Consider the following 16869-nt stretch of genomic DNA (forward strand, 5'->3'; position numbering starts at 1 on the left):
GAACATAGGTCAACATTTTTCGACAGTTTGAATTTTTGAAGACTCAAATATTTAGTGCATTTTGAATTTGTACTCAGTTTCGAACTCAAATCACAGCCGCAGTATCAAACCATGTGACAAATTGTTGAAATACCAAAAATAAATAAAGGCCGCATGTTTTTAAAAAAAAAATGTGTTCCTTGAAAAAGCCGTTCTGAACCTATATAAACCTTTACGTACTGGAGCGATTACTACAAGCCATTCTAGTTTGAAGACATGTATCCAAGTCCCATTACTCGTGCTGTTGTTTCACACGAGTGTATTTAAAAAGAGAGGTTCGCGTAAGCGCCTGGTGTCTGAGCAACCTTTGATTGGTTTCGGGTTGTTGAGTCAAGAAAATAAATGAGACAGGTTCGCTATCTGATGTGTTGATCCGGTATATCAAGTACGTGTGTTTGATGAACTGGGAACCGTTTAGTTCGGAACCAGGCAGATGTGTGATAGATGGAAAATAATATGAACAAATAAAAACCTTTACTTTTTTTATATTTTTTTTATTTAGGATAGGTGAGGGATGTTTTAAACCTTGGCAAAGCAATTTAACGGTACATTCGTTTTTATCTTATTAGTGTTGTGTACAACTCGGCAACCTCTTGTAGGTGTCCCGTATATGAACACCTTGGTATTTACTTACATGAAAGGTGTTCTGGTGTTCCCCCTTCCCTTTTGGCTGGAGTTGACGACGAAAAAGCAGACCGGGTATGCCAGACATTCCGACGCTGCCATGGGAACTCGCAGTGCCAACAACAAATGCGAAATCGCTTCCGATCTATCTGGTCCGCAGAAGCGAGCGATATTTGTTTGGTCATTACCTTGAAGAATTCCGCGGCCATGATTTATTTCGGATGATTTTCCCACGATACCTGAGTTTGATTTTTTTTTATCTGTTGTATGCGTGTACCTCGGCAAATCTCAACCTTGGTCTGCTTGTTGATGAGTAATTCGTTTCTTGCAGATTTGCTTCCCTTGTTAGTTTTTATATCCTACCTTTATTGGAATAAGACAGCCTGTTTCCGTATTTTTGCTAGTCCAAAATTACCTCATTTATTATAGTACTGCGTTCGTACCTTAAGTAAAAGTTGTAATACTTTTTTTTAGCTTGCAAGAATATTTACTTAATTTTGTTTATATTTTTGTTCTGTGTAAAATAACCTAGGATTTCATCTTGTATTTTTATTATTGATGTCATCGAATGTTGACTCACAAACTATCATAAAGCAACGTGATAAACCATAACTGCATTGTTGTGTTTTCTACTATTGCTTAGTGGTAATGAACATTCATTCATTCCTTCATTAATTTCAACATTTCGTTTTCATTGTTTATTTTTCCACTATTGCTTAGTGACTTAGTGTTAATGAACATTCATTCATTTATTTCGAACATTTCGTTTTGTGTGTCTGCCAACATGTTAGCTGTTTTTTTCCCCTAGTTTTTATTTTTTCACAGTTGGGGTAGAGTTGAACATTGCAATATTGGATTGCATCAAGCTTCCCCACCCCCACCCCTTTCCATTGTTAACCTGATGCCCTCCATTTGCCGTTTTCATGTCTCTAAAAATCTAGGCCATACTTCTTTTTATTGTTCATGTTAAGTTTATTAACTTCCGACTTGGATGAAAGTAGCTTTCGATTAAGGTTACACCCCCACTTCCACGTCATAGGTTTGTCCGGTTGTTTTATTATACTACAGTTTTACGGGGGTTGGCAACGTGGGTGTGATATCTAAAGTACGTCTTATGTTAGGTCGGTTGTAAACAGTATGGTCAGGAATACCTACACTTTCATCTCCCATACTTACCTGGTCGGGGTTGTTTGACGTCACCTTGACAGACATACCATAAAGTTAGTCGGGTTTTGTTGGGTTTTTCTTCTCTCGGTGCCGTCGTTTTATCGTTCTGTCTTCATTCGGTGCCAGGCTGTTGGGAGGGGGGGGGGGGGTTAAAAAAACACGACCTTGAAGTGTAGAGATGAAAAAACGTGAATTCTTTAGTTGCTGTCATTGGAGTTTTATTTTTATTTTTTAAATATTCTGCGGTGTATCTTGAGGTGATTTAGTTTAACAGAATTGTTCAAAGCAAGTAATTTCAGGAGGGGGAGGGGCGGGGCATATAAATTACGTCACGTCATTTTGTTTGATGTTTCTCATACCCACCCACTTCCCCACCACCCAACATGTTATAAGATCTCTCTAAAATTAACTCCTAGATGTTACATTTTTTTACAGTCTAAAGTCTTTACATGAACTAAAAGAATCACATACTTCTCTGTGTATCCACACTCAATAAACCAACACGTTCGATTACATGTGTATATCCGAACTCCTTGATCAGCCATACCTATACACAGCTTCAAAGCAAGTATCGCCAGTCAGTGTTTCTTTCAGCCCGACTCCCCCTCCCAAAAGTTTCAAGTTGTCTGTAAGATGTGGATAATTAATCCTGGGTCTTTGACCATGACAACCAACACTTTATGAATTGCATAAGGAGATACGCAAAAATAAAGAATTAAAGCATGTTTCTTTCAGATATGCGTTGGTAACAATGTTAACTACAGCATCAAGCCCTTTATAATGCTTGTAGATTATCTCATTTCTTTTAAGCGAGTTGTGTAAACAAACAAACAAAAAGAAGCTGACTGGGAATAATTGAAATTTTACTAGCACATATTGGTACAGCTGGTTAACGTAATGATCCAAGAGAAACAGCAAAAAATGATTTGTTAACTCGTTGCTTATTAGCCGGTTAACCCTGGTCTGTTGGAAGTAACAGCTTCATGCATTGGTGGGTTAAGTGACGGAGACAGGTGAGTTCACTCCCCTTCCCCCCTCTGGCTCGCTATCGTGTAATACAAATCTAAACAAGGCTGTGAGGAGGGGGGGGATGTCACAGTGACGGGGTAATGCGGTGTGGGGAGGGGGGTAGAGCTTGATACGATCTTACCTGAGGGGAGGGGGTAATTTTGACGTCACTGGGAAAGCTGGAGAGATGATGCGTGCCAACAAATTGTTTTACACCTTGAAATGTTTTTTTTTAAAGGAATTCTTTTTCTTGGAAGCATTGAATTAAGCATTTTTTCTCCGTGGTAATTATTGCCAAAAAATGGTTTTACACTTTGGTTAGAGGTTGGTTTTTGTATGTCATTGTGTTAAGACGGTGCAACCGATTAATCAATGGCAGCAAAAGTAACTGCATGTTGTTTCCTGATAGTGTTGTTTTGCTTAGTGTTAGACTAGCAACAACAAAAAACACTAAATACCCCCTTAATGTTCTGATGTTTTTTGTTTTAAAAAAATTATTTGTAAAATGTTTAATAAAAACCTGCCTCATCCATTTTCTCTCATTATATAGATATGTATCTACATGTTAGATGCATATATACATACATACATACATACATACATACATACATACATACATACATACATACATACATACATACATACACACACATACATACACACACATACATACACACACATACACACACACACATACATACATACATACATACATACATACATACATACATACATACATACATACATACATACATACATACATACATACATACATACATACATAAAGGTGACAGCCTAAGCTACATCCCCCACTTCCTGCAGTAATTATTTCCCTTGTAGAACGTATAGCTATCCCCCAAGTAGCGGTCCATGCTCCGTCAACTACCGTCCATCACCATTCTCTCATACCCCCTCTTGTTTATCACCGCCCTCGGTGGGTTTTGATCTCGGTCTTCAACCATCGCATGGCGGCGTCGGAAACCACACGAACACAAACGTGTTTGTTGATTATTATGTTAAAGGTCACGTGATATCTAAATTAACATAACAGCTGGCGGTAGGTGTATAATAAAAAAAAACTATGTCCGGGCAGGTCGGTCAAAGGTTATGTATGTGAGGAACGGTGGAGTTAGTCATGGTGCTCTAATTTTTTTACCCCGTTATGGCTGGCGTACAGGCTCGTGAGGGAACTCCCGGACTTTTGAATGGCATTTTATGCTACTTAATAATACATCAATGTTACATGTAGTGGGGGAGGTTTTGGCTAATATCGCTAGCCTAGATTTAACCGTAGCCTGGTTCATGATCTAATTCTAACTTACTATCATTCTGCTGTTCATTTTTAATAAGAGCTGTTTTACTTTTATCTGTACTTTTAAACATTAAAAAAAACACGGCTTGGTTTTATAAAAAATTACTTACATTAAATTAATTTAAAATATTGAGTTTGTGAAGAGATCCCACTGGTACTACTTAAGATTAATCAATGTAGAATAGTATTGAATGAGTTTACATTGTTGTCAGTTGAACGCGCGTACTGTAACCCATAGCATTTTATTTGAAGGAACAATAACCCATGTTGTTTGTTTTTTAAAAGAAGGGGAAAAAAGTGTAATCTGGGTGAACTACTGAACTGCCTTCTTTTTTTTCTGCATTCGGCATATTTGTGTTGATAGTGCATGCTCATACTCACCCATCCCCTCCCCCCTTACGCCCGCTTTCAAGTGCTCACTCTTACGTGAGCGCGAGTAACTTGTGTCGTTTGAAGCACATGGGCGTGGTTTCGATATCAAAACAGGTGAAACTGAGTTATTAGATTTAAGGGGAATACGAGTGAAAGTTGATTTCCATGATACCTCACAAGTTGTCTATTTAAAGAAAACATGATTTAATTATGATTTCGGATGCTGGGTGCCGTATTGTAATGCGATACAAAATTTGGAAGGAGCTTTGCTGTAGGTCAGGTTAAGTTGTGGGGTTAGGAAGGGGAGAGCAACGTTTTTTTTTTTTACACACGCGTCGGAATATCTCGAAGGCGTGGCGTGTGATAACCTTCTTGAGAGTTCACGTTCTTTATTAAGTTTATAAACCTTGAAATACATGTACGTTGTTTTTTTTTTCATTTTATAGTAATAGTGTTGTTTCATGCCAACGTTACTATATTGTAAAAAGTTTTAAAACAATGTTAGGTTAATTGATTTGTTTAGCATTCGTGTAGTTTGATGAGTAGATTTAGAAAACAGTAGGGAGGATACTTGGCTTCTGTTTCAATTCAGGAGTACAGTGGATGTTTAAGTAGGGCAGTTAATAGTTAAACCGTTTCAGTTAAGTAGAGCAGTTGTTAGTTGAGAGTTTTGTTTTAAGTAGGGCAGTTGTTAGTTGACTTCTGTTTCACTTAAAATTTTCTGTTTCACTTAAAATTACATAAGTAAGCCGGGCATTTATTTTGGCTATTTTTTTCTTATTACGTCAAGAATTATATTATCTGCGTGTAGGTATCAAAACCACGTGACACACGAGTACCTATGGGTAATGGTCAGATAGAATTGAGTTCGTGCAAGATCGAGTGTAAACTTTTCAAGTGTGGGTGGTATTTTCAGGCGTTGAGGGGAGGGGGGCCGGGGGGGGGGGAGTAATCGTAGTTAGGACAACACATCAGTTAAAAATAGTATAAACGTACCGTATTAATGTGCGTAGGTGGAACTTGGACGTTGAACGTGTTTTCAGTTATCTTCCTTGTTGGGGTCGTCCATAAATGACGTCACACTCGTAGAGGGAGGGGGTCCATAATTTTGTGACGGTATGTGATGAGATGGGGGGGGGGGGTCAGTTGGAGTGACGTCACACTTTTGCATTACAAAAGGAATGTTAAAAAACGAGTTTTAGCCGTTATTTCGCGTTTTAGAAAACGGTTTTTAATAAATTGTAATAGGATTTGAGTAAAATACTCTGTTGACAGAGTTCAGACAAGATTTTGGAAAAATATAGATGTTTTATGAAAACTTCAACTGCAATTTGAGGGGGGTTGTAAGCTGAGGTGTGACGTCATCTTAGGGGAGGGGGGATCTGGCTTTTTATGACGATGTGTAACGAAGGGGAGTGGGGAGGTAAAAAATCATCCAAAAAAGCGTGACATCATTTATGGATGACATCTTCACCCATGTCATCTTTCAGTTCACTTGTACATAATTTATGCTGCTGTTACATATACACAGTAGCGTACGCAGGGGGGGAGCAGGGGGAGCGGCCGCTCCCCCTCTGGTCATTTTCAGCAAAGTGGCGCCTTTTTGGAAACTTTTTAAACTCAAAGTTTTAAACAATGATATTTGTTAAAAAAATATTTTTGGTCGGGACATCTATGTAAATCACAAGATTTCTTTTCATGCAGCAATTAAGCATTATTGTACTAGTCTAGTAGTGTATACGTTTACAACACGTATTAACAGCTGCATCAGTTTGTCATTCTAAAAATAACCATTACGATGCTTTGCAATGTTTAAAAAACCTCTACGGGTAGTATCACTTGGCAAGAGGGGTGTTAAGTTTAAGGCAACTGTATAATGTATTTGCTTACGAATAATTGAATTAGAAAATGTTATACATAAAATTTCATAAATAATTACTTTATATATAGGCCTACAGTTTGAATCGTGTGATTAATTATTTTTTTAAAATTACAATACAGAAACAAATACAACTGATGTGGCACCTCTATTTAAATTTACTTATGAGCAAACTGCGTAGTGGTGGGGAAATTTTGACAAGGTCAACAAAGTCATCACAATGAAGTAGTAGTATTCTTACAGTTTGGGCGATAGTGATTACGATTACAAATTATATGTAACAGTTACAACTCCCCTCCTCCATGGCCCCTCTGTAAAAAAAATATTGTCATAATACCACTGCTACTTATTTAAATCTATTTCTGTAATATATATTTGTGTAAAATATATTTGCGTAATATATATGTATGTTTAGAACAGTCATCTAAAAACTGACGCTATGTTCACTCTCAGTTGGTTATCTCCCCCCCCCCCCCCCCCCCCCAGACACACCTCACCACCACAATTGTGTAGAGCTACATGTCACACCTAGGTAAACACTGGGTTGAATAATTGACCTAAAGTGACCGGACAGTGGTGAATGAAGTTTAACCCCGCCCCTTAACCCATCCCAAACTGATCTGTTAAGTACATGTAGAAAAACGCGTAATGATGTACCAAAGTACCATGCCGCCAGAAATTTAGATTTTTAAACGTAAAACTCCGTGAATATTGTTTTTGCAATTACCAGTAAAAAGTAGTGTGATCATTACAGTGATCTAACCCATACCTATCACTATGTTAAAAAATGATCTTTAAAGAACACAAAGAAGCAGTAGATAATTAAAAACATATGATTTGAACTAAAGACCTATTTAGTTAAATGTAAGCTACTGTTCAGAGTGTTTTTCTTTATATCAAAAAGCGTGGTTTTATACAAACTCTAACTTTAAAAACCTTTCATTATGCTGTAATACTTTAGCATTTATGATGACGATATATTAAATTCTGATTATAGACAAAAACACTTTGTAAACACGAATAGTGTTAAACAATTTTATTGTATTCTAAAGTAATTATTTATTTGTTTTGACATTTATAATTAAATGTGTAAATATATACATAGTTATATTAAGAGAGTGATTATTTCCCCTATTTCACTTGTCTTAAATAATTTCCCAGAATTTATTATGTAAGAATTTTTTTTTACAAGAATTACAAAACAGATAGTGTTACGTTTATTGTTTTTGGTTGTAGTGTGTATATATACTTTTTTTTTGTTTAGATTGATACAATTTTTGTTTTTTCGGCATGCATTGTGTGTTTTTTCTTATTTCTTCAGAGTGCTACTTTCAATTTATTTTACATCATAGTGAAGTAATGACATACAGCTAGTAATTATTTATATATATATATATATATATATATATATATATATATATATATATATATATATATATATATATATATATATATATATATATATATATATATATATATATATATATATATATATATATATATATACATATATATATATATACATATACATATATATATATATACATATATATATATATATATATATATATATATATATATGTATATATATATATATGTATATATATATATATGTATATATATATATATATACTTTACATGTCCCTGTTAAAGATTTAATTGTGCAGAACCCCCGTCCACCATTTTAATACATGTTTAATTGATGAAATAGTTGATGTGTGTTGGATTCATTAGACATGTTTGAGCTTTAACCACCAGCGGGTAGTTGTGGAGACTCTCAGTGCAGCCAGTGATCTCTATAGATTCAACACGACACATGACAAGTGCTGGTGATAGGAGTAGCTCATTCCGGGGTACACACCTCGACACACTCAGTCTTGTGGGGGAACGGGTGTGTGTGGCGCTGGGGTGGAATATCACTGTCACATCTGTGGGATCCAGATGTAGATCTGTAACTAAGTGTGTTGTCAGCCTTATGTCAAGCCCTGCGTCTTTAGGTGCATTTGAGGGCGGGCTTAATGCAGGTTTGTCCCTTCAGGGTTGGCTTTACTCAAGGTTGTCTTGGTAAGGACCGGCTTGATGCAGGGTTGTCCTCATAGGAGTAACTGGTTGCAGTGTTGTCCTCATAGGGGAACTGGTTGTAGGGTTGTCCTCATATAGGTAACTAGTTGTAGGGTTGTCCTCATAGACAACTAGTTGCAGGGTTGTCCTCATAGGGGTAACTGGTTGCAGGGTTGTCCTCATAGACAACTAGTTGCAGGGTTGTCCTCATAGGGGTAACTAGTTACAGGGTTGTCCTCATAGGAGTAACTGGTTGCAGGGTTGTCCTCATAGGGGAACTGGTTGCAGGGTTGTCCTCATAGGGGAACTGGTTGCAGGGTTGTCCTCATAGGGGTAACTAGTTGCAGGGTTGTCCTCATAGGAGTAACTGGTTGCAGGGTTGTCCTCATAGGGGAACTGGTTACAGGGTTGTCCTCATAGGGGAACTGGTTGCAGGGTTGTCCTCATAGGTATAAGGGGTAACTGGTTGCATGGTTGTCCTCATACAGGTAACTAGTTTTAGGGTTGTAGAGCTAGTCTGGCATAGAGTTGATGTCAGTCTACCCACTCTACCCTGACACTGTAGAATGCTTGTGCTAGACTGTTGATAAAATTCGATTAATGGAACAATGGATTATATTGGCAATGCTGTTTCTTGCTTCATCAGTTTCTGTATCAAGTTGTCAAGGATGAGAAGATAAACAATTTTCTGCATGGCTGTCAGTAGTGCTGGTGTGAAATTTGATTCAAACTTGGAAGTATCTAGTATAAACTCTGGTTGTGTGGTAAAATTTGATTCAAACTTGGAAGTATCTAGTATAAACTCTGGTTGTGTGGTAAAATTTGATTCAAACTTGGAAGTATCTAGTATAAACTCTGGTTGTGTGGTAAAATTTGATTCAAACTTGGAAGTATCTAGTATAAACTCTGGTTGTGTGGTAAAATTTGATTCAAACTTGGAAGTATCTAGTATAAACTCTGGTTGTGTTTTCTGTGTTTTTTAATATAGTTTTGTCTGCTCTTATACCAACTGTGTAATGAGTGGCATGCAGGTGGAAGGGTGTGTTCCTTGATCTACTAGGTTAAAGTATGGACAGGTTAAAGGGTGTGCAAGGGGTTGGCGTTGTTGAGTCGGTAAAGCTCATGGTTGCTAAACCGAAAAGTCTCAAGTTCGAACCCTCAGGCAGATGAGGCTCGTTAGCTGGGGACAGCCACTCTTCACTCCAAAACCAAACTCCTGCCTTGTAGTTTGTTCTTGGTTGGGCAAAGGCTATGGAAGCAAATCCAAAAAGAAAAGCAGGCTGAAATTGGAGTCACTGGCCTCAATGGCGCATAACCAGTTGACACATAACCCTTATTGTGATGGAGGGGATCCCTCTCAACACTAAAATTAAGAACGAAACGGAAGAAAGAGTGTGCTGTTTTACAATGCTAAATGTGAAGTAATGGGGATTTTCTTTGTAAGAAGTAAATTGACCTTGTATGTTAGTGCAAGCAATCAATTTAAGCAGATCTATTATTACACTAGTCTTTGCAACAAGTTGTTGTTCTTCATTTGGGATTTAAAACTTATGAGAAGCTTTGCAATCTGTACTTTTATAGTTAACCATTGTTTTATTAGTCTTTTAAAGTGTATTTTTAGTACTTTTATTTGCTGTGTGCATAACGCTGTACACTATTTACACTGCACCTCACCAACCATTAATACCATCTCACCTCTTCCTTCTCATTTGATGTGTATAAAGTTTAAAGTCATCTGAGTTTCTAAGTGTACATAATTTTTTTCTAAACTTCACCCAGCTTTAGCAGTATTGTTGACATGTTTTACCTCAATAGAAGACATATTTTATTTTTCATTTCCTGTTTTTTTACGCAGCTTACTTCTTAATATTTTGGTTTTCCCAGTAAGTTGCATCCAGTTTCTAAAAAAAACATAGCAACAATGTTATAGTTCACAATTTGTTTACATGACTATTTTTATTTTTCAAGTGTCATAAAAATAGCTTTGAGAAACTGTATTTCATCATCCATATATAAAGTTATTAATATTCTTAGCTTTGGTTTTCACATTTAAGTTAAATTTACTGTGTTATTATTATTTCAAACTAATTCCATTTAAAGCAGGTAATTAAGTATTTGATTTATCCATTCCTTTGGTAACTCATTACTAATAAGTCAAGAAATCAGAACATTGCCTGTTGATACAATCAAATAGACGTAATAGTTTTATTGTTGTGTTTGTGCTGACATTTATGGTGAACTTGTTGCCAGCTGATGTTTTGAAACTGCCTGATTCTTTTCCCTGACATTTTGGGTGTTGGTTCACCATTGAGGGAACCAACCTCTTGACTCATGCCCCCCTGAGTGTTTGGTACTAGATGCACTGGGTGGGCAGGATAGAGCAGTTCAGTGGGTGCACTGGATGGGCAGGATATGGGGTGCATAATGCACTGGGTGGGCAGGATAGGGCAGTTCAGTGGGTGCACATTCACACAGTATGTGCCACAATCTTGAGATTTGTGTTACATTGTGCCCAATTATTTAAAGTAAGGTTTGTGTAATTTGAAGCAAGTGGGTACCTGACACTACAAATATACTACTGTCATTAGCAATGTTTTGGTCTGAAAAATCTGTGTCAAGTGAATATTTTGAACCCTCATTTTATTGTCTTTTAGCCTGCATTCTGTGTAATCAATACCTGTTTTATTTATTTATTTTTTTATCTATTAAAACAAACACATTTTAATTCATTTTCAAAAATTCTATTTATTTATTTAATCAATACATATAGTGTTGGATATTTTAAAAAATACTCAAATCTACCTTAATTCATTTACCTTAATTCACTTAATTAAATCTTCACTTAATTAAATCTTCACTGTTTTATTTTTCCCTTTAATGTACCTTAATTCATTTAATTAAATCTTCACTGTTTTGTTTTTCCAGCATGCCAGGATGGGCAGGTGGTCCAGCACACTCCAGCAGGACAGTGTAACCAAACTTAGAGTGACTCGCTGACACTCCACCTAGTGCCAAGTGTAGATGAGGCAGTCTCAAAGATGCAGCAGCCTATTGACAGATCTATTTTAAAGGTGCACCTTCCCAATGGGGGCTTTAACATGGTCAAGTATGGGGACGCCACTGATGTTAAGGTAAGTCACTGATTAACACCTAATCTTTCAATTATGTCCTTCTACACAATGTTCCATCTAAGTTGCGCTGTTGCAGTAGTTGTATAACTGCGGTGCAGTCATTTTGTAAAATACAGATAACCTTGTATAATTCAGTACAGAGCACTGTAAACGCACAAAAATACTTGTTAGATATAAGCTTTTGCTTCGTAGAGGACATGTTGCTTCCACCCACTTATCCTATTGACCACAAGAGGGAAGCACCATTTATCTCTCACCATATGATTACTATTCTGGAAAATGCTGTTTTCATTAAATTTTCATTGAGTTATTATTGATCTTTTTATTCAATCAAACAATTATGATTTCAATATCTTATTTCAGTTAAATTCAATTTTTTAATTATAACATGAGACTAAATGGGCAAAAGCAATAGTTTATTAAAATCCAGCCTAAATGTAATGTATGCATGAGAACACCCACCACCCCACCCCCTCTAATGAGTAACACAAAGTAATGTATAACACATATGCCTCGGTTACATGAACAGGACTTTTCCTTATCTTCCGCACCATAGAGATAGTGCATTACTAGCTGTTTGCCAGTACATTATTTTTTTGGAAAAGATTTGCAGTTAATGAAAGGTTGCCTTAATTATTATTCTCAGCATAATTAAAAAGCTCCCTATATAGACCTCACACACAGTGGCAAAACAAAGTTGACCTGTGTTTGAAGGAATAGTGCACTAATTAAAACTTATGTTTTAAACCATGAACCATATTTGTGGTTAGTTTTTAAAGTGGTTCATCCTTCTCACCATCACCAGGACATCATTCGGCTGGTTGTGGGCCGTCTGGCCGCCGGGGATCGCTTCTTCGCACGATGTTTTGCCTTGAAGCTGGTGGTCATATCCCAGCGCCAGGGGTTCTGGCTCCACAACGACCTGAGCATGTACCAGGTCAGGCAGAAGTATGAAGCTAAGAGCATGCCAGATGATCTCAGGTAAAAATGAAAAAATGGTATGAGAGAGGGGAGCTTGGTAATATATTAGCGGTATGTTTAAAAAGTATGTAAGAGAAGAAGGAGCAAATGTTTATTAAAGGTAAAAAAAAATTTATTTATTGAAGTCCAGAGAATTATAGAGTTAAAAGCATACCAGATTATGTCAGGTATAAAAAATTTATTTGAGGGTAAAAAATTTTTTTTTTTTGCATAAGGATTGTACCAATGAAAAGGCTAATAATTGTGCTTGTAAAGTGAGAAAATTAGTATTTAGAATTTATGTAATCTTATTGTTTCTGAAAAATTCTGTGTGTAATTTTTAAACCATGAGAAATAAGATTTGAATGCAGTGTTGCATTATTGTGTGATCACAAAAAAGTGTACAACATTTATAAGGTATAGTTTCATGTTGCTAACCTTATCCTTGGCTAATGTTTGTTTTCCATTTTTAAAACAATTGTCTTATTAAATTATGCTTTGTTCAGTTTAAAAAAATAAACCTAATTTTTCCCTGGATTTCTAAAATCTTTTAGATATGAATTGAGGGTGCGATACCTGCCTAAAAGTTTTCAAGAGCTTCATCAACGAGATAAAGTTACATTTTATTACCTTTATGATCAGGTGAATATTGTTTTCCTTTTCCTGTTTTATTTTCTACCTTCTGAGAATTTTTACTTGATAAGATTTATTTTGTAGTTGTTATACAAGGTAAATAAATAGAGCTGACAATTATTTCCTGCAGGTGAGGTCAGATTACCTGAAGGAGATAGCAGATCTGGTGGAGCCAGAGATTGCCATCAGACTGGGATGTATTGAAATGAGGTAACTCTACCTTGTCTTGTTTTATCCCACAGAAAGCACAGGCTGAAATTTTTTTTTTTGGTATTTACATTTTATTTGAAAGATTGGCTGGAGCAAATAATTCTCTAGTTTCATCCAATTTTTGTGTATCTCTACCTGTTTTTTAAGCTTGACTACTTTTGAATAACAATAAATAGTTTTGATTACATTCTATAACCAATAACAGAAATATGAGTTTTGAATACTGTGCCATCCAGATTTTTAATATTACTTTAGTGTTATCTATTCTTAAAGTAATTCAGTTTTTTATTACAACACTAAGCTACTTTACTTTCACTTAGTCTTGTTTTGTAACCTGTTTGTGGTTGTTCATCTTATATGTTGCGCTGCGCACTGGATCCACCATAAAGCCGTATCTGTGTGTTCAGTGTATCATAGGCTAGATGGAGTAGCGGTAGAGTTCACCTATTTCTGTGACCTCGGCATAAGAAGAGATAGTGTGGCTATTTCTATGCCCAGCCACCTTAACTATTCCTAGTGTGAATCATGGTACTCAACAGGGCTAGGTGGACTCAGATGTTCAATGAGACCTTTGGGTTAGCAGTTGTGCATTCTAACTTAACTAAGACATATTTATACAAAGAAATTGTATTTATAAACACATGATTACAAGAGATCGAATACTAGAGACTTGGAGATGTGGCTGTATTTGCTTAAAGCTGATTGACAATAGCAATCTTAATGTTGATTACTTAAGTATTACCGGCTATGCTAATTCGGTACAAATATTATTACCTGTTATGGGACGGCATGGCCTAAACTGTAAAGAGCTAGGCTGCTAACCAGAAAGTTGGAATCCAGGTCCAAGTCAGTAGAACGTCCCTGAGTCCATCAAGCTCTGATGGGTACCTAACTCAGTTAGGGAAAGTAAAGGCGGCTGGGCAAAGTGCTGACCATACCTTCCCTTCATATAGGCTACCCTTCAAGAAACATGAACTCAATTCATCTGCCCAATGGATTACTAGGTCTAAAGAGGATTCTTTAATTTACTTTTTTTAATTATCATTATTATTAGCTGTTGATGGTGAAAGTTACAGTTTGTATTTGTTTTATTGTAATTTGTTTTTTCCACTTGTTTGCTCTACCAGACGTTTTTTTAAAGACATGCCTCAAGTTGCCTTAGACAAGAAGTCGAATTTTGACTACCTTGAAAAAGAAGTTGGTTTAAAACGCTTCTTGCCCAAATCTGTGATAGACAGCACGAAGGTAACTGGTTTTCATCTACAGCTTTTGTTTGCTACCTGTCTATGGCTTGTGTTCAATGGGTGTCGTGACATGGTTTATGGGTTCCTTTTCTGTTTAACTTCAATAAAACTTTATATGACTTCTGTTTCTTGGGTTTTATAGCTGCTTATACACATTGAGACTCTCATGCAACAGCTCATGTTTCATCTACCCATCAGATAACATTGGGAGATTTTAAGGGAGTTAATCTGTATACCCTCTTAAAGAGTTAATCAGGATACTTCATAAGGGAGTTAAAAGGAAATAAATGTACAAGGGGCTAATCCAAAAACATGCAAGTGGGGCTGATAAAAAAATTTCAAGGTGGCTAATAAAACTAGAAGTGGTATCTTGTCTAAGTTATATGTTTACTCTTCTTTTTTAAATTTAGTATTTTTTTTTAATTTTTATTTTACAGTCCAAAGCCCTTCGAAAAGTTATTCAGCAGCAGTTCCGCCTCTATGCTCAACTGACTGAGTCGGAGTGTGTTTTTAAATTTTTCGACACATTATTCACTGTGTACAGTTTTAACCATGAAAAGTTCCGATGTGCCTTGGGGGTGAGTGAGCCAAACATATTTTCTTGAATTCAGATCTAAATTTCAAATATTTTTTTTAATCATATGTAAACATAATTACTTTCTATATGTTGTACTGCTTTGTTTGTATATTTTTATTTTACTCAATTAGTTGTACATAGGTTTTTTAATTTTTTAATTTATTTTTCGTTGTGTTTACAGTCGAGCTGGAGTATTTCTGTAGAAATTGTGATAGGTCCTGATGTAGGGATTAGTTATTTAACAGAAAAAGCCTCTACGGTAAGAGACATTTTGAGCATGAATGAATGAACTGTTTAGTTTGTTCTGTCTTTCTGTTGACATCTAAGTTGTTTTTTTTTTTATTGTAATATTTGAAGCTTGGCTTGTTTTGAATTTAGTTCTACATCAGATTAGTATGTAGTTTTTGTCATGATATGAAGTGTGTGCTTGTTGTTTTGTTTTTACTCCATAGACCAAAATTTCACTGCTAAGTGTAATTGACAGCTAGATTAAATGTCATTCAGACAGATTTTAAGGCTTGTTTGCAAGAAATTATTTATACTTAGTTACACGATTGATTAAACCAGCTGCTTATTAAGACCAATTCCTGAAATAAACTGAATCAATTCCTAGTGCATAAGCATCATATTATTTTCTTATTTGGGCCAAAATTCTGTTTAATAAGACCCAACAAATGAGAGAAAGAATAAAAGAAACCACAAAAAGTGTGAAGAGTGGATGTAAATTCTATACAATAAATGTCTGATCTTAAAATAGCATAGGGCATGTTTGTGTTATCAGGACAGCCAGCAATTAGGACCAAATGATCAAATTGTGTTGTGGTCAAATTAATCAATGTCTACTGTATAATTGAGTGCCCTAAGAGACCAGTGAACTGAATATGTTTAATTCATTGTCCTCAATTACACCAAACTGGCCTGGCTACATTTGAATACATTCTATAACCCTCGACTGTCCCAAATAGCATCAAGTAAAATTACCCTTTCAAACCTGATGGTCCATGGGACAAGTGAAGTTTAGATCACCCGTTTTCAGCAGAGTCATTGAATTGTAGAGCATACAACTGCTAACCCAAAAGTCTCGAGTCTGAATCTGTGTTTAAGTTTGTAGAATGTCCCTTGGTCAACCCAGCTCTTATGAGTACCTGACTCGAGTAAAGAAAAGTAAAGGAGGCTGAGCATAGTGCTGACCGTTCTATCCTTTCATATGCTGAGTTTACAGAAACTCTTAAATAGACCAACATTGTATAAATTGTATGTGCCACAACTATTCCAAACAGTCTAAAGTTGAAAAATTCTTTATCCCTCAATCATTTCAATTCAATTAAATTTACAAAAATATTGTATATCTATTAAGTATTGAGGCTAAAGATAAATCAATTTTTGTTCCACAGCCGACCCACATGGCAGAGTTCAGCCAAGTTCAGTCCATTCAGACCATGACTGGGGATGACGGCAAAGGTGTGGTCCAGTTAAAAATTGTTGGAGCCTCCGAGCCTTTGACCATCACATGCAAGACGTTAGATGAGGCGGAGGATATGGCTGACCTGATAGATGGATATTGTAGGCTGGTGCATGACATGCAGAGGACGCTCTGGACTAAACGAGGTGAGTACAGTCACACAGTGTCATTTCAGTTGTCAGAATAGTGT

At 36.2% G+C, this 16869-nt stretch overlaps 1 protein-coding gene across 1 annotated transcript in view; it reads left to right on the plus strand.

The window, feature by feature from the left end:
• LOC131931355 (focal adhesion kinase 1) overlaps positions 1 to 16869 on the plus strand; it is a 59097-nt gene that overhangs the window by 14624 nt on the left and 27604 nt on the right. The window contains exons 2-9 of the mRNA XM_059288141.1: positions 11388 to 11593; positions 12399 to 12574; positions 13108 to 13195; positions 13317 to 13396; positions 14524 to 14641; positions 15078 to 15218; positions 15399 to 15476; positions 16612 to 16825. Of these exons, the coding sequence (XP_059144124.1) occupies positions 11501 to 11593; positions 12399 to 12574; positions 13108 to 13195; positions 13317 to 13396; positions 14524 to 14641; positions 15078 to 15218; positions 15399 to 15476; positions 16612 to 16825 (988 nt within the window). The 5' untranslated portion in view covers positions 11388 to 11500. The remainder of the gene's footprint in view (positions 1 to 11387; positions 11594 to 12398; positions 12575 to 13107; positions 13196 to 13316; positions 13397 to 14523; positions 14642 to 15077; positions 15219 to 15398; positions 15477 to 16611; positions 16826 to 16869) is intronic.

The sequence above is a fragment of the Physella acuta genome, unplaced genomic scaffold, assembly GCF_028476545.2.
Source record: "Physella acuta isolate Inbredline_101_S28 unplaced genomic scaffold, ASM2847654v3 ptg001950l, whole genome shotgun sequence".
NCBI lineage: Eukaryota > Metazoa > Mollusca > Gastropoda > Physidae > Physella > Physella acuta.